This window comes from Coturnix japonica, chromosome 15, assembly GCF_054131305.1.
Source record: "Coturnix japonica strain WE chromosome 15, WE-NBRP24, whole genome shotgun sequence".
In the NCBI taxonomy this organism is placed as follows: Eukaryota; Metazoa; Chordata; class Aves; order Galliformes; family Phasianidae; genus Coturnix; species Coturnix japonica.
In genome coordinates, this window is record NC_140677.1 from 8,197,364 (window position 1) to 8,215,377 (window position 18,014).

The 18,014-nt window shown below is 51.4% G+C and overlaps 2 protein-coding genes and 1 long non-coding RNA gene across 4 annotated transcripts in view; 1 reads left to right on the plus strand and 2 right to left on the minus strand.

The window, feature by feature from the left end:
• Positions 1–18,014, minus strand: part of KCTD6 (potassium channel tetramerization domain containing 6) — a 93,928-nt gene that overhangs the window by 52,890 nt on the left and 23,024 nt on the right. The window lies entirely within an intron of this gene.
• Positions 731–17,304, plus strand: FAM107A (family with sequence similarity 107 member A). 2 transcript variants are annotated; one of them, XM_015874941.3, is made up of 5 exons: positions 731–1,305; positions 6,759–6,822; positions 12,564–12,738; positions 14,293–14,449; positions 14,583–17,304. In XM_015874941.3, exons 1-5 carry the CDS (start codon positions 1,282–1,284, stop codon positions 14,688–14,690), a joined length of 528 nt encoding a protein of 175 aa, XP_015730427.2. In that variant the 5' UTR covers positions 731–1,281; the 3' UTR covers positions 14,691–17,304. The 2 variants fall into 2 exon arrangements, with proteins under 2 accessions (XP_015730427.2, XP_015730430.1); XM_015874944.3 differs by lacking the exons at positions 731–1,305; positions 6,759–6,822 and adding an exon at positions 7,282–7,807.
• On the minus strand, positions 16,408–17,875 carry LOC146758353 (uncharacterized). The gene is made up of 2 exons (XR_014934801.1): positions 17,565–17,875; positions 16,408–16,991 (listed from the first exon to the last, which is right to left on the minus strand). It is a non-coding gene; the product is annotated as an uncharacterized LOC146758353 (long non-coding RNA).

The window sequence follows — 18,014 nt, forward strand, 5'->3', positions numbered from 1 at the left end:
TGCTGCAGCAGCCGTTAATCCCGGGCGCTGAATCACCCACACGGCAGCAGCAGTGAGCACCAGCACAGCGCAGCAGACACAACAGCCCTCGCACCACACACCCCACTGCACCGCCAGCAGAAATATGCCAACTATTTTAAGCCCCCTCAGAGGATCTGAATTCGCTTGTAAGCCAAACTGAAAACAGCCTGGGACCCGTAAAGGCTGTTGCAAAGGGGAAAGCAGCACCTAGTAGCAGCTACAGTGGGGAAAACAACCAACCCTGCTTGCAATGCGTTGTTTTGGCTTTACACCAGAAGCCTTTCTAAAGGAAATGTATGTCTCAGCATGCTAAAGGCAGCTATAAAGAGCACTGAGCCCATCACTGAGTGTTAGAGGTACACGCAGTTTGGGATCAGTAGGGAGAGCTGAAGTGCGGCTCCTGTGTGACCTCACTGTGCAGCCAGAGCTCCAAAGAGCCCTTCCTCCCCAACTTACTGCAGCCTGAAAAATAAATCAAAAATCTCACAGTGTTCTGGGAGTCATAAATACGGCTTTAAGTGCCATGATTATTTAGCAAATTGCATTTGCTTATTAAGGGTGACGGCTGCAGGGACAGCAAACCCCACATGAGGTTGTTTTTCCATCTCCCCACTGTTTCAGAAGGTGCAGAGATGTGGATGGTTCCTACCTGGGTGAGCACACTCAGTCGCAGTACCGTGTTCCCAACTCACTCAGCCCTGAGCTCTGTCCAGAGCAGCGGCTGCAGCCCCCAGGAACATCCACAGGATCAGATCTGCAAAATCCAGCGCTGCTGCACAGCCGGGACTCAGGGGCTGTCCTGCCTTATTTTGGGGTACCGATTTATTTCAGCAAAGCATCAGAGAACAAGCCAGGAAGGATGCCACAAGCGAGGACTGCTGGGTGCCGGGGCCCCGCGGCCGAGCGAATCCGCGTCCTGTGACATCTTGCCCTGTCAAGTGCAATTACTGTAATCTTCCACAGCCTCTCAAAATACGGAGCCCAGCTTAGAAACCGGGCATCCGCAGCATGAAAGCTGCCTTTGTGCCCGGGCAGAGCCTGGGCGCGCGCCAGCCGTGAGGTGCACGAAGAAAATGAGTTCTCCACGTGCTGGGAGAAGGGAGGAGAAGGGAACCCTCCCGACCGGCCCCACTGCAAACGGGCTGGAGCTCAGCTGCCTCTCCCCGTGGGGACAGTGGGGGCACTGGGAGCTGCACGGCCACCAGAACCCACAGGCATAGCAGGGACGGTGCCAGTGGGGCACAGCCAAAGTCCTGAACAATGGGAGGAGCGCATGGGAAGAAGGTACGTGGGTGCGGGATGCAGTGGGGGGTTTGGGGAGAGGGCACTGTTTGCTCACATGGGGCTTGTTTTGCTTGCCGTGTGCTACAGGTGGTGACAGCAGAAGGGGATTATAGTGGGACTGAGCTGCTCTTAAGTAGTGCCACCTGATGGGTTCAGTGCTGGGGCCGTGCTGGGCCTTTGGAGACAGCAAGGAGGGGATGGTGAGAAATGTCAGCCTTGCAGATCAACCCCCAGCACTAAGTTTGCACCCAGCTTCGGTCCCCACTCCCACACCACTTCCTTGCTCCCAACTAATGGAAGCCAGGGCAAGCCACCACCCTCAGCACGGGGTGACAAGTGCACATCCCTTAGGAAAGCAGCCATAGAACTCTAAAGGAGTTATACTAGGAGTAACTCTAAAGGGAGCGGTGCTGAGGGGTCCTGAGGCACACAGACGTGCTGGAGGTGGCTGTGCTGTGGATGTCATTGGGTGTCACTTTGCCTGGAGATATGTCACCACCGCGCGGCTGGGCTGCCCTGCTCTGGTGTCAGCTCTTCTACAGCTCCCCTCCCAGCTCCATCCAGTAGGTCAGGAAAAACAGAAGGGCTGTCTGAGTTCCTGACCTGCATAAAGCTGCTCAGATTACAGAATGCTTTAAGAATGCATTTTCAATTTGTCAGGAGCAATACCGGGAAGGTCCTCCTGCTTTCCCCCTGTCTAGCTTCAAGCAGTTTGTGGTGTCCTAAGGGCTTCAAGGAATCCAAACATCTGCTCCCTCCTTTCACCCTCTATCAAAAAGTTAAAATGAAATTTAATGAAAATCCCTCCAAAAAGAGCTGGGCTAGGACCCCAATTACTCACAAACAGCACCCAGTGACCCAAAACTGGCACCTGATCTTCATCCAGGCCTTGGCACATGTGCATGGCGTTACCAGGGCTGGGGCAATAAGCTGGTTAGGTCAGCCTTGGCTCAGAACTCAGTGCTCCCACCCATCCGTGCCATCCTCTTGATGGTTCTAGGGCAGCTTTGCTGCTGCTCCCTCTCTCCAAGCAAAGCGGTGTCAGCAGGGCTTGCGACTCAGTGCTTTATCCGAGGGGCAGGGAGGGTACATGGGATGGGCAGCAGAGCTCTGCTTCCCCCACAGCCCCTGCAAGAAAGCAGGGCACTGCTGTGCACAGCTCTGAGGGAACATGGGGGCAGGATGAGGGCTCTGCATTGCGTGCCAGTGCTGCCTGTCAGCAGTCTCAGCCAAGCCCCTGCCAGGCTCAGAGCAGAGCAGCATCCAAGGGTCGGCAGCGGGGATGTGGAGTGCAAGGCAATGCCCTGCTCCACAACAAAAGGGGCTGGAAAGGCTGCCAGTGGGGCTCCAAGGTCATGGCTGCTTTCAAAGGCTGCAGCTGCTCCCATAAACCTCCTCTGGCAGCAGCACTGACAGCAGGACACGGGGCTTTGCCCATAGCTCCATGCTGCAAGGCAAGGATCAGAGCCAGCCCAGGGTTCTCTGCTCACAGACCCTCACTGCTCGGCATAGCACGAGCCCCTCCTCACCAACCCCAGAACAAACCCTTCCAACAACCACATGAGCACAGCCTTCCCCAAAACAGCAGCAGGGTTTGAACCGCAGCCGTTTCCCCAGGGAAAGTTCTTCTGTCCCCAAATTCCCAAGAGTGTCACTTTACACTAATGTCAGATGAGCTGAGATTAGGAAGCTTTGCTCTGCTGCTGAGCGAAAACAACAAGAGGCAGCATGCCAGTGCTGGGGATGGCCCTTGTTAGCACAGCAGCACCTGGTGCCCACGCTGAGTTCCTCCATGGGAATGGGACAGGCAGCCAGGACTGAGCACTGAGCAGTGTGACCAGCCCCAGGCAGGTGAGACCCAAAGCAACATGGGCACACGGCTGGCACCGCACTCAGCACCATCTGCAGAACCCATCTGACAAGGAGCAATGATGCAATGCCAGGGCAATGTTAAAAGGAGATTTTAAAAGTCCACAGTGTTAGATGAAAGCTCCACTGGATGAAAAAGCTGGCTCTTGTCATTCAAGAGCTTGGAAACCCTTATCCTAACTACAAAAATCCTGAGCGCCTATATTGGAAAGTGCAGGATGGAATAAGGCAAACAAGAGGCACTGTGTCTGCGGCTGGCAGGAGAGAGGCAATGGGAAGGGAAAGGGCTGCTCCATGCCAGGGCTGCAAAGCACACAGAGGAAGTGGCCACAGCAGGACCAGCGTGGTGCCATCCTGGCACAGTGAAACCAATCATACTAGGCTGGAGCAGCAGCCCCACGACATGGTTTTGTGGCAATGGCTCCGGGAGCACATCCAAACCCAAATGGCAATTGGGATCCACAGTGCTCCCATGTCGTGAAGCACTGTGCCCAATGCACCTGCAAGTGTGGAGTGTGGAGATCACTGCAGGGCCACGCAGCAGCTGCCAGGTTGGGGATGGCTCAGTGGTCCCCAAATAGAAATGAACTAATGCAATTAAAGGCTTCGCTGCTTTGCTGCTCCCTCTGCTCCAGGGGTTCACTCCAATGCACCTGCTGCCTTCACAAAACCCTTTCCCTAGTGGGGATGCTTCACAGTTCTGATACCTCCTCCATTTGCATCCAAACCCCCTCCCTTGCAGCCCTTTCCCTCCTGCCCTGCTCCTTATAAACCAATTTTCCCCACTTTTATGCAGTCTCTTTATGTGACACTGAGTTCCCAGGCTGTTGGCGCAGCACATGAAATAAACGCTGTCCCTATCACTCATGTGCCACAAGCCTCACTTTCTGCAAAGCTCATCCTTCAAGGCCCTTCAGTGTTCCCTAATGGTCTCTCTGCAGCATGACAGCAATTTGTTCCGCAGCTGCCAGAGCCCTTTGTGCCACTGAGTGATGCTCTTCCCATGCAGGCAGCCGCATCCCTAGAAATAGCAGAAATAGCATCAGCACGACCAACCCTACAGCGCCGGGTGGAAACAAGCTCCTGGGACAGGTTAAAATCATGGCTCACCCACTGCTAACAATGCTTGAGTGGGTGAAGCTGATATTGGCAACATAGTGCAGAGTGAGAACAGGGCTCTGCTCATCAGCAGCACCACTCTTTGCTCTGAGCAGTGCATGAAGTTGGTCCCCTGCAGGAGGGCTGTGTTTGCTGCCCAACCTCCAGCAGTGTTTGTGACAATGCCAGGCAGAGGTCAGCACGGCGCTCATCCGTGTCAAATGATGTTGTCTTTATGAATAAAAGACAACTTTCTGAATAAAAGCACTACATGAAGCATTAGCAATTTTCCACTTGACTCGACACAGAGTGGCCACCATCCCAGCACACCCCTGGAGCTGCACAGGCACAGCAGGACACAGCCCGGCCCCCTCCTGCTGCCCAAAGCCACAGACTGAGAGAGCCTGGCACCCCCAAGGCGGCTGCTTGACCCCAGCCAAAGAAATGCTGCAGATTTGTGGAGGTCAAAACAACAATGAATGAAACATAACACTAAGAATTTGATCTTTCTTAAAGCTCTTTGCAACATGATAGTGGGAATGACCGTGGCCAGGGACAAGGAGTAACACAAGTTCAGGGTGGTGAACCCAAGCACCTGCAGGCAGGTGTGTGCCCACCTGGAGAAGGGAGCAGGGTTAGGGCTTGGGCTGCCCACGTCACTCCTGCATCCTGCACTGCCCCAAAGCAACACTGGGTCCCTGTGAGGGGTTGTCAGGCTGCAGCATGGGGATCCTGCACGGCAGCCCCATCCCTCTGCACGATGCCACAGCTGGTCCCAACTGCAGAACAGCGCTGTGCCACTGTGAGGTGGACAGAGAATGGGCAGAGCCAAACTCCTCACCAAGCATCACTTGCAACGCTGAGACAGAAGAACCCAAACCACAGCAAACAAGAGGCAGAGGCCATGCTATGTTGGGACACTTAACCCATTTTCTCTGTGTTTCTCCTTAATAAGCAAGTGGGATCATCTCAGAAAGCATGTGCACCAGCTTGGCAAGGATTGCAACAGCAAACAATCAGCCCAGCAGATTGCTGTGCGTTTACATCACAGATGGGAAAAAGTCTCACTAATCCTCAGAAGTTTCTTCCAGTGGATGATTTCACCGAGGTCTGGATCACTCCCAGCTGCTGCAAATGAGCACAGATTGAGCAGAATTCAGCAATAATCCGCGAGATTTGGGCAACAGCTTATACAACCTCTGTGTCCAGGAGCGTGTCAGTAACATTTTCACATGGTGCACTGTGGGCACTGAGCAGAGGTGTCTGGTGTTTATAGAATGAAGCTATAAGACGCAATGTGGATAACCTCTAAATCTCACATACCGCGGCTTCATCACACCCAGAAGTGCTGGCTTTGATCTGGCAGCAAGTTGCAGGTCATCACAACTTCCTTCAAAGCCTCTGGGCTGAACAATAATTCAATCAACAGATGTGTTGGCTGTAGCTCAGCAGGTTGCAGCTCGTGGCCAAGCTCTGAGCACCCTGACCCACAAGCTGGGCAACCTCCAGCCCTGCTGCTCCTTCTTCAGGGCAGACTCAGATCAGCTCTCAGTCTGGGTGGCATTTCGCCCACGCTAATACCTCTTTATCACCACCATCTGACTGTAGCAATTTCTTGCTTCATTCATTAGCTCAGACTTCTGTTACTGTGCAAGATCAATGCTGCGGTGCTGCACCTTAATGGCACTTGTATCCATCTTACTGGGTCTGAAGCCACCCTCCACTCCCTTTCCAAGATGACAGTTCTCTTCTCTAACTGGTTTCAGCACAGCACAAACATGATCCCAAATCCCCAGCCATCCAGCTATCAGAGCACCCACACGCAGGACCACTGATCAATAGTTTGTTAAGGTTTGCTGGCCTCAAGCTCCAGGATCTGGAGCTGGAGAGCAGGATTCCTGCCCAGGGCCAGAAGCTGAAGGCAGCCTACACCTGACGAAATGCCTCCATAAATGCAGGAGCTCTTTGACATGCATTGGAGTCACAGAATCATAGAACCATGAAGTTTGGAAAAGACCATTGAGATTATCTGGTCCAACCATCAGCACTGTGCCCACTAATGTCCCTAATGTCAGGGGCAATGCATTGAAATATGGGGAGTAACAAACCAATAAAATACAAAGTGAGGCTACCTACTATTTTTATATTGCCTTACTGCATTTAAACCCACTGATTGCCTTGAACTGGTCACCACCACAGTCCCATTGCATTTGTCCAGGGTTGGAAACCTGAGCGAAGCTGGCAGCAGTGCTCCCTCCCACTCAGGGCTGGGAGTGGAGGTTTAATAGCAACACAGCCCAGCAGTGCCAGAGGAGCTGAACATTCCATGATTTAAAGGCTGGCATGGCACTGAGCACTGTGGCTGTTGTCAGAGAGGTGCTGGAGTGATGTCAGAGGTGCCAGAGCCACCAGCTGTCCATCTCACCCTCTGTTATAGGGCAATACCTGCACAGTCCTTGCCCAATCCCTCCTCTCTTCTCTTCTAGAAGGAATATTCCCTCCAGCCCCGGTGTGCCGGCAGCAGCGGGAGGCCCACAAGTGGCAGTTCAGGTGAGTGAGGATCTGCAGGGTGAGCAGGGAGGAATCCAGCATCACCAAGCCCTTGGCTGGAAAACACAGCTGGGATGGGGGACAGTACTGGAGCATGGAGAGGAGCAAAATGTGGAGAGGTGGAAATGAGGGAATAAGGACCTCATGGGGTTGGGAGCATCCTTCACCACAATGGGCAGTGCCCCCACTTTCCTTATCCCTTCTGTCTGAATGGAAATGACTTTACCCCATCCCTGCCCACCTCCCAGGACCAGTGAGCATCTGCAAGCACGGCATGGGGCAATGGCAGTATCAGCACCCACCAAGAGCCCGAAAAGGCTGAGGGGCCACTTCCACTCCTTCTCCCTTCTCCATCTCTGCATCGCCAGGTGCCAGAACAGCCCCTGGGCACAGGGCCAGGCTGCTCCCACCCTGCACTCCCCCTATGCCCTTGGCCCCAGGACGGCGCGGTGCTGGCGCAGTGGTGTCGCAACGTGCTAGGAACGATCACGATAACACGAACGGTTGCCCTGGTGCCGGGCTTTGCTGTTGCAGTGCTTTGCTAAAGAGAGTGGGCGTGCGGCTTCCTCTGGGCCGATCTGATTTCCCTGGGAGCGTGGTTTAAGGCACACTCAGGAGAAATCGCCCTCTGTGGAGCAGGGGCACAACCCCTCAGTGGCTGCGCACATCAACAGCTCTTCTCTTTGCGGGGGTGAGAAAACCCACCAGCTTATTCATTTTCTGGGGAAACATCATCCGGCAGTGAAGAGCAAAGGGAGCAACTTTTGGGGTCTACGGGGTCCCCGTGGGGCAGCAGGGAGGTGGCATCCACGTGAGCCTCCATCCTTGCCCAGCTGAAGAGACCAGGCAGGAGCTGGGGAGCCTCACAGAGCCAAAGGCCAGCAGAGCAAGCACAGAAGGCAGAAGCAGCCGCCTGGCCCCATGTCGTGGGACACAGGGCAGCACGGGGCCCCTGGGCTGCCCAGGGGCACACTGCAGAAATCAGGTAAGCACAGGCCTCCGCATCCTTGTGTCCCCTTGTCCCCATATCCCCTACTTGTCTTGGATAGAGGCTGCTGAGCCCCATGGGGTTCTGCACTGTAACCCTATTTGCACACAGGTGTCTCTGGACCCTGCTTTAAGTTTAGTTTGGGATATATTAGGTTTCCGTAGCACTTCAGTGCTGCCTAGAAAACAGACCTATATCCCACAGGATATTCCCTAAAGCAACACAAGGCACAATTTAATGTTCTTGGAGAGGAGTTAGGTGGGACAGGGGGTACTGCTGGTGTAGCTGCGGCTCAATGGGAAATGATTTTCTCTGCATTTCAGAAAATCCCTTTGAGCTACCTTAAAACATTCATTAATGATTGATGCGTGTCTCCACATAGGGAAAGGCACAGCAAATATTTGATGATATATTAAAAATAAGTTTGTGATTAGCAAGGACTGCTGAGCATCTGTCACTGCTTAACAAAACGAATCGAGTTGCTCCACACGCCGCTCAGAGGGCGGGCGTCCCTGGTAATTGTTAACAGCGGGATCCCGGCCCCAGAACCTTGCTTATCACAGTCCAAGGTGATTAAATGAAATCATTAACCAACATACCAACCCTCAGCTAGAGGACAGGGCAGGGCAGAGATATGCAGGCACCATTGTGATTCTTCCCCTTTCTGACCCCATGACCCCATAGGGTTTCTGACTTTCGGCACCCACTGCTCTGAGGAGAGACCCCGTGGCTGGGACACGTTTCCCACAGCAGCCACATCAAATTACATTTGCCTCATTGCATTATAAATACCAGAATTCGGCCTGCTTAATTATTTAAAACCCTAGATTAAAAGCAGACAAAGGCTCTTTGCTTCCATTCTGGACCACGCGTATCACTGATCGATGACGCGGCTGTCCGGTGACAAGCAAAAAGAGTGTGCCAGGCCCCTGGGACACAACACTGCCGAGCTGCTGATGCAGCACAATGGAGGGATGCTGAGGAAGTTTTGTTTGGAATTTCATTTTAAAAAATCACTGATTTCAGGTGAGATGAGGCCTTTAAACTCACATTACTGCACAGCTGTGATTAATTGCGCAAGTAGCTTCAAACCTGCTTGGGCAACCTGTGTTGAGTACGGTGGTTTGCAGTCTCCTTCCCTATGGGATGTGTGTGCCCAGCTCCGTTCATCAGCCCGCTGTTAAACTGCTGCTTTCCAGGGAATATGTATTTACAAACACCGGGCACTCAGAAAACAGAGGCTCTTCTCCCAGTGGCCACTTCTGCCTGCAAAACATCAACTCAGTGGCCTTACAAACCCAGAGCTAGGGCTGTGAGCTGTAAGTCTGCATGTTGGTTGGGAATTCGAAACAATTTCTTCTCAGAAATAGTGGTGATGTACTGGCATATACTGCCCAGGGAGTGGGGGGTCACTGTCCCTGGAGGTGTTCAAGGACCATGGAGATGTGGCACTGAGGGATGTGGTTATGGGCATGGTGGGGCTGGTTGGTGGTTGGACGTGGTGATCTTAGTGGTCTTCTCCAATCTTAACGATTCCATGATTCTATGACTCTGTGATTCTCCCGTTTCTCCCTCCAAGCCCCAGGTTACACAGAGCAGTGCCCCTCTGACCCCAGCTGCCATTCCCAGAGCAAAGCCCTCTGACCATTTGTACAGGGATGACATTTCACAGAGGTTTCATTCTCTGTCCAAAAAGGGACTCCCATAAAAGATTTTTAACAGGAGCAATTTGATCATTTCCTGCAGTTACTGAAAAACCTCTTCCCAGATGCTCCTGTTGGGAAATCAGTTCTCTGCAGAAATACAAGTCTGACAACACTTAGACTGAAAACACTCCGTTTTCCTTCTGATCCCTGTAGCACTTTCCCCTCAGGACGGGCAGCTGGAGCTGGGCAGCCAGAGCAGCACCCCACTTACCTGCCCAACCAGCCCTATAATCCCCTTACAGCATTCCTGGGGATTATTTTCATCCCAGCAGTGGCTGCTGTGCAGAGGGACAGCCCCGCATACAGGGACCCAGTTGTGAAACTCAATATAAACTCTGCACAGGGCACTTCCTGCAGCCCCAAGGCAGTTCATGTCATTCCAAAACTGACTTTCTTCATCTCAAAAGACCGGGGCTGAGCAATCTGGGCAAGGATTGCAGACTTGCAATTTTACCAAAACTCCCCCAGGATTTATACGGATTTCCAGGAATTTGAGCTTTGCTTGAAGTCAGAGCAGACCAAGCTATTAAAAAGTCATTTTTCTCCTTCAGGCAGCCCTGTGCCAAGGCAAGGGCAGTAGGTCTCCAGCACCCCTGAGAGCTGAGACCCTTCAGAGGGGTTTCCCATGGGGAAGGCAGGGAGCTCATCCCAATACCCACCAGCAGCCTCAGCCCCCCAGTCCAGGCACTCCTGCTCTGTGTGCACACAGAAATCAAACGGAAATGTAGCTTTCCTAGAGAGCCTCAGGCTTCTAGAAACACGGAAAGGGAAAATATTTAAGAGCGAGCAAAAGGCTGAATGTGTTGAAGCAAACACGGCTACTTTTGAAAAGCAACAGTCCAAAGCAGATCTGTCTGAAAGGTCACACTGTCTTTCTGAGCACAGCTGAGGGTGTCAGAATGCACATGCATTTTTTTGTTTATATCTTGCCAAGAACAATATAAAACTGCCTGGCACCTATGGCTGATTTATGGCGGTGGCCCAGGAGGTGCCGGAGCTGACGTTTGTTCATTGATCTATGGTCGAATCATGCAAAACCAGACATCCTGCTGTAAATCCTCCACAGAGACCTGCCCTGATTTACACTGCTGGCACTATAAATAATGACAAAATGCAGCCTGATAGCAGTCTGTCTCCCTGTACATGGGCATGAATTAGACTGTGTCTTGAAGATGACAGATCTACTGCGAGAGAAGCACTTTGCCCAGGGTCCCTCTCTGCCAGCCTGTAGCAGAAAGGATGCCCCGTCCTTACTCCCAGCATAACCCCAAGCAGTGCTCCGGGCCTCATTTTTCTTTTTACCCTCAATGCAAATGCAGACATTCCTTGAATTGCTCCACACGAACATCTTGTGAAGATTTAAAGTGGGGTTCCTGTCGAGAGGTTTGTGGTTCCTTCCCAGATCACCTCCTGTAGCACAGCCAGCCAGCAGCGCTCCCACTGAAAACACCCAGCACTCTTTGAAGTTCCTTGTTTTGTTTGCAGAATAAAGCTACCACTTTGCCATGAGAAAGGGGAGCTCACCCATTTCACTGACACCAAAACAACCCTTTGCTTTTGAACCTTCTTTTCTTGCCTTTTGCTCACTTCTCTCCCCACAGAAAACAAGACCCCCAGAAAAGGGACAAAGTAGAATTAGGGACTCCAGCAGTGTTACCCCAGTGAACATCTGATTCACTTTCCAATGTTCCAAAACCAGCTTTCATTGAGCAGCAATCAGCCATCAAACTATGCTGCCTTCACCCCCACGCTCCCCACTGGCAGGGCAAGGCACAGCTTCAGCTATCAGCTCCTTCACCCACCAACAGCACCTGCCACCCTGGAAGAAAACAACCTGGTACAGGAAACCTCTGCTTCCAGCTTCCCCACGCCCTTTGAATATGTACCGAACTATTCACCCCAATTACACTCTTAACGGGCTCCAATCTGTTTTCCTTTGTTCCCAGAGCAGCAGGGCACTGCCCACATTAACATTCAATGAGAAGTTGTTTGATACTGAATCATTTCTTCAGCAGTATGATTTCTTACACAATTCTGTTTGATTGCAATCCACTTTACATTCGCACAGTACTTACTGCCTAAGAAAGAATGACCTTGCCTGCTTTCGCTTGCTTTTTTTTTTTCCTTTTCATTTTATTGATTTCTCTTTTAAAAGGATTTTATTCCTTTTGTACATGAGACTGCGATAAGAGAGGGAGACAGCATTACTGAACAAAAGCTGTTTTCCTTGCTGCTCCATCAACCCGTAAGCCTTCCCATTAGGTACCCCAAAATACTGTAATAACAGAGCACTTGGAGCTGCCTACACACTTTTTCTGGTACTTTTTGTTCTTGCCACTGAACTCCCAAATTCATTGAGTGAGTCCTTAGGAATGAATGGCTCTTCCCAGTCCCTGATGAGGCCATGCCCTGGCATAATTGCAGCCAGCACAACTGCACTCTGCACTCAAAGTGCAGCCCACAGCATGCAGTCTTGTCTTAAAATCTGTGCTTTGCACTCCTTTTGTGTGGGGTTTTTTGCAAAGGTGAGATGTAGAGCACTTGGGAATGGCAGCATTGAGCCTGCCCTGCAGTCTGCCTGAAATCCAACACACCACGGCTTAGAAAAGAGTGGGCCCTTGTTCTTAAATGCAGAACACACAAATTATTACAGCGTGATCCTGGGCTGCACGTGTGAATTATGATTTCCTCGGCATTGGGATGAATCCTGACTTTTAGGGCAGCAGAACATCAGCAAAACCTAATGCTGATGAGAGGTGTCAGCCACAGCAGCACTTCCCAGGACCCCCAAGTCCTGCAGCTCCAGCCCTGCTCCTGCTGTTAGCAATGGCTCATCTAACTAATGTTAATTAGTCCTTGGCACCAACCGCTGCAGCCACTGAAGCGAGTGGCTGGCAAGTCACTCAGAAGTGATCTAATTAATACGTGTCTCTCCAAAAGGAATATTTTCTAAAGGTGCACCAAGCAACCGCTCTCACCCAGGGAGCAGAGCACAGGTGGGCTCCCTCTGGTGCACCCCACCCACCAACTCCTCTCTTGTCTTCCAGCATCGATGTACACAGAAATACAGCAGGAGCACTGTGACAGCAGGAGCATCCTGAGTCAGCCGGACTACATAGATGGGAACCCAGACTTGATCAAACCTAAAAAGCTCCTCAACCCCGTCAAAGCCTCCAAGAGCCACCAGGAGCTGCACCGAGAGCTGCTGATGAACCACAAGAGGTGAGGAGAGGTCACAGCGGTGTGGAGCCTGGCACCAGCACCAGCACCATCACCAGCTGTGGTTGGAGGGAGGGATAAACCCTGCCACTTGCACACAGACATGGGGTACAACCCACCACTCTTCTCTGATGCAACAGATTATTTTCAAACATTTTCAAAATGCCTTAAAAAAACACTTTGACACGGCCACACTTTGATCTCTAATCAAAAAGGAGCAGAGCCTCTGCTCAAAACAACTGTGCTCATCGTGAGGGTCAGGCACAAGGCTTAATTCAGCCAACAACAACCCTGCCAGCAGGGTTCATTGCTCAGTACTGGCACTGCCCAGAAGCAGGAGAATTACAAGGACTGTGCCCAGGCCATTCTCCAGCACTGACGCAATCATCTGAACCAGGCAGATATTCCTAAAACACTCTGACACGGCCTGGTTAAAGCCTCACTGGCCAGGATCTCCTGGCACAAACAATGCTATCATCTCCTGAGCAGGTTTAGGGCAGCCAGCAAGTTGTACAGTGCTCCCAGGGGGAAGGAGGAGCAGCATCTATATGCAACCCTAAGTCACCAGCAAATCCGGCAGCTTTGCTGTTTGCTGCATGTTCATACTGAAGGGAGGAGGGAGGAGGATCTGTGCTTGCTCCCATTTCTGCCTTCTCCCTTAGGCAGAAGGAGAAAGCAATTCACATCAGCAGCTTGTGCAACAAAACTTTATCTTAGTCAACACCTCTGGGCACTAACAGGGCAGGCTGATTAAATCCAGGAGCAGTAACAAATTCAAAGGCAACACTGCAAACTCTTTGTCTCCAGCAAGCCACAGCAGGCTTTACCTTCTGTCAAGCCCAGGGCCTGTCTGCCACAGAAACACTCATGTTACAACACCTCTCCTCCAAATATTTCCCTGGGATTTCCAATACCCTCAGCCTGCTGACTGCAGTGAATGTTCAGCCCCCAGCAGGTGAGGTCAGGATCTGGTGGCAGCTATGCGACCTTCAGCTCCTCCTCAAAAACATGACTTCAGCCAACTACTTCTGTGACTTCTTCCAAAATTATTTAAGTTCCAATTGCTATTAAGAAGGTAACCTATTTGAAAGCTGCCTTGATCTCTGCTTCATAACTTGTTCAGCAACACAAAACTGTGGCTGCAATGATGTCTGCCCAGAAGTCAGCAAAGGTTTGTTGACGTGCACAGCCACATACAGGTATTTAGGGGGTAGAAGCGGGTGGGCAGGTGGCTGGGGTCAGCTGCAGGAGATAAACATTAGTGCTTAAACTGAGGCACAGCAGGGATCGCAAGCCCTCAGCTCTGGAGCAAGCCGAACTGCCAGGACAATTACTGCAGTTCAATGACTACCCCTGCTGGTGGAAAAAAATCTTCATTATTATAAACTCCCTCAGTGCCGCTTGAGCTGTCACTGTAGGACAGCACATTTCCCTTTCTGCACAGAAAGGCACAGTACATCGGTGTGGCAGCATTTGGGATGGAGGCTCTGGGGGCTGCCAGGCAGGCAGGGGGAAGGTGAATGAGCAGCTCTTCATTTGTCTGCTTTTGGTCCACAGAGGCTTGAGTGTAGACAGCAAGCCAGAGTTGCAGAGGGTGCTTGAACACCGACGGCGAAACCAGGTCCTCAGGCAGAAGAAGGAAGAGGAAGAGGCCAAGAAGTTGCAGTCTCCCTTTGAAAAAGAGCTACTGAAGAGGCACCAGCGGCTGGATCAGGTAGGATCAGGCTGTCAGCCATCCCCATGTTGTTCTAACCACCCTGGAGAGGGGTGGCTGAGGGGTTTTAAGGTACATAATGCACTTTTGTTCTTTAGAATGTACAGATAACAATGACTTTTCTTTATTACAGCTGGAGAAAGAGCAGGAGAAGCAGGAAGACCATGCACCAGAATTCATTAAAGTCAAAGAAAATCTGAGAAGAACATCAACGGTGACTGGGGAAGAAAAAGCAGTGTAGCTTCTGCCAAAACCCAGCGGGGATCCTACCAAGGCTGATGTCTCTGTACATGGTGGACACTCACAGCCACATCTTTGGGGCTACTCATGTCATTAACACTTGCTCCAGTAGATGGCACAAAAAAGGTTTTCCCATCCCGGGAAGGTCTCATGATCAAAAAGGTGCAGTATTTACTGAAGAGGCCCTCACACGAGGTGGTGCAGAGCGAAGCAATGTCCCTTTCCTCCCCAGTTGTGGGAGCACACTAACATCCAGCTAACTCCTGGTTAACCCTCATGATGTGGCCAAGGTGTGAGCCAGGGCAGTCAGCAGAGGGATGGTCATTGCCACGGGCTGGGGAACCCGCATCCCCTGGAGCTGGGCTCACCAAACAGGGCAGCAGGGGAGTGGCTGCAGCTCCAGAAATCTCCTGGCAAATCAGCGTGGTGACTAAAAGGACAATCTGCGTATCACTGGGAACAGCCCAAGGGTTACTGGCACTGCAGAACCGCACAAGACAAACAATGCTATCACACTATGAGAAAAATCAACTCCTGAGTGCCCACACCAGCTCAGCATTGGAAGGCCAGGTGCCACGTATTCTTCACGAGCATCTTTAAGCTGCATTTCAGACCTGCTTGTAAATAGCTGTTGAGCTGTTTGCTCTGTTCCATGCTTAGGCAGAAAATACACAGAACTTCCCATGAAAGCCCCAGGTGAGAGGCTCCATGCAGGAATCTGGGGGCTCAGCACAGATATGAGCAAAAGAGTGCAGTGAGCAGTCAGCAGCAGATCCTGTGGATCTGGCAGAGAGGAGCAGAGATGAACTGCTTCAGCCCCTCACCTTGGACATGTGCAACTACAGCAGCCAGCCAAACCGGCCCTGTGATGCCATGCTGGTGTCAGGATGCTGACAGGGGTCACAGCTGGCACCAGCATGTGTTGTGGGCTACTGGGCATGGAGGTACTGCTGCAAAGCTGCTTCTCAGCACTTCTCATCCCTTCTTCCAGAGGCCAGTGCTGTCTCAGTTCAGTTGCCATGTCACAAAGGTAAAAATCTTGCTGCTGTCAGAGCAAAGCTGAGGTAGATGGTGTCTTTGCACCATGTATGAGATGTCTACATGTAGAGCTAAAATTGCTCCTTCAGGTAGATCCCAGCTTCTCACTTCTCACACAGCCTTGCTACAAAGCCTACAAAAGCAAAACTCACTGACTGCCTTCAAACACTGGTTCTTAAACAGCAAGAATTAACAGGCATGGTCAGTTGGGAAGGTTTAATCTAGTTAAACAGTGTCCACCATCCACATTTCAGTGGATCCATATGTGAACTAAGGGAAAGGGAGTGTTTATCACATCTTTATCAAGAAGTTACTAAACCATTTCCCAGTCCGTCTGGCCCAGAAGGGTGTTTCATTTCAGAGGATGCTGTTCAGCTTGGCAGATCAAGTAAAGCATCTGAGTCACACCACACAACAAGAGCAGCAGTACAGGGATGGGGCCTCTGGACAGTATTGGATCACATAACCCCTGGCCTGGTCTCAGTCCTTGAGAGCATTGTCTCACAGCACCATCCCTGTGGCAGCTTTTAGCCTCTCACCCATCACACTTATTTTAAAGAGGCTGTTCCAGAAATCTGGTGCACATGGTCCCTATGGGTTAAGCAAGATCTGACAGGATTTGTTACATCCTTTCCCACCGTGAAGCTTTTCATATAGTCTGTAATTAAAACCACGAGGGAGAAGCTGCATTGAGCATTTATTCAGGCAGGAAAAAAAGCCAAATTTCTCTGAGAGAAAAATATTTTGCTAAGGATGCTTGTACAGAGCTGTACAGGATGCTTTATAATACCCCATCAATTATCGGTTTCAGTAACAAATGAGAACATATCGAGCTGTGTTTCTGTGAGCAGTTACGACACAGATCAAGTAACCTTGATCAAAGAGCTCCAAAAAATTAAGCAAATTAATTTGTAATTTTGCCACAGATGGAAATGCTCTCCAGAAGAGACAATCTGTCACTCCATATGCACCGGTGAAATCAGCGCTATCGGTGTTCCTTGCCTGGGACAGGGGCACTTACAGAAGTCCTTGGGTGGGAAGCTGAGTGCTCAGTGCAGGTGGAGAACGTTTGGCTGTTATCTTCTTGAGTATCTCTAATATCTGAAAAAAAATCAAGGTGTCTTCCTTTCACCTGGTGTCCACCAAGCGTGGAGAGGGGCCTGGGATTGCCGAGTGGTGTCAGGTGTCCAGAAGGGAAAGGGGTGGCCAAGTAGCACTGTCCTAGCACACACTATGTGAATAGAGCCCAAAGAAATCCTTCCATCTGCGGAGAAACAAGAGTCTGAAACAGGCAGAGCAGAGAGGGCAGGACCCAACAGTGCAGGACCCCAGCAACCCTAGCTGACAATCCCAGCGAGAGATTATGGGATATCTTTGAGCATCCTTTCCTTTTAAATGAATTCCTGAATTTGGGGTCTACGCCCCCTAGAACATGCTCCTAAATAAACCTGGTGTATCCGGAAGATGCAGACGATCAGAATATTGACAGAAGACAATCTTTTGCACTGTGTATGTTGCCTATGTGGTGTATAGTTTCTATTGTGTTGGTGTTCATATATATAAACGCATGCTGTGCACTACTGTTTACTGTCACTGCTCACACTGTTTAATGCAGACAGTTAGGAAGAAACAAACCATCATCCCACCCCCATGCCCACAGCCATGTCAGTGCCATGTCTACATCTTTATCACCTTCAGGGATGATGAGCCCAGCGCTCCCTGGGCACCTTGTACCAATGCATTATCACTCTTCTGGAGAAGAATTTGTTCCTAATACCCAACCTGAGCCTCCCCAGGCACAACTTAAGGCTACCACCCCTCACCTTATCACTGTTACCTTGGCCTTATTGCTAGTCAGTAACAGGAGCAGCTCACGGTGGGATACTACAGCACACTGAGCGCTGTGCTAACCCGGATCAAAGCACAGCAGGGCTCGCTCTGCCGCCCCACACCGGCACCGTGAGCGGGGCGGGCGCTGCTGCGCTGGGAGCCGGGCGGTGTGCGGAGCGACGGACAGACGGGCTAAAGGGCAGCGGCCTTGGGATCGGAACGAGCGGCGTAAGGAGGCGGCCTGTGGGACATCCCAGGGCTTCAGCTCCTTGGAAGGGTCAAGGAAAGGCAAATCTGCGCAGCCTCCCACCCCGCACTGTGTATTACTCCCCTTACTATGGCCCCCGGTACAAGGCCCGCTGGCACGGGGGATCTCAAGGTCGCAGCCGGCGGGGACGGGAAGGGGCGGGCGCTGGGAGTGCCTTACCCATGTATGTGCTTGTGTAATATCCCTTCT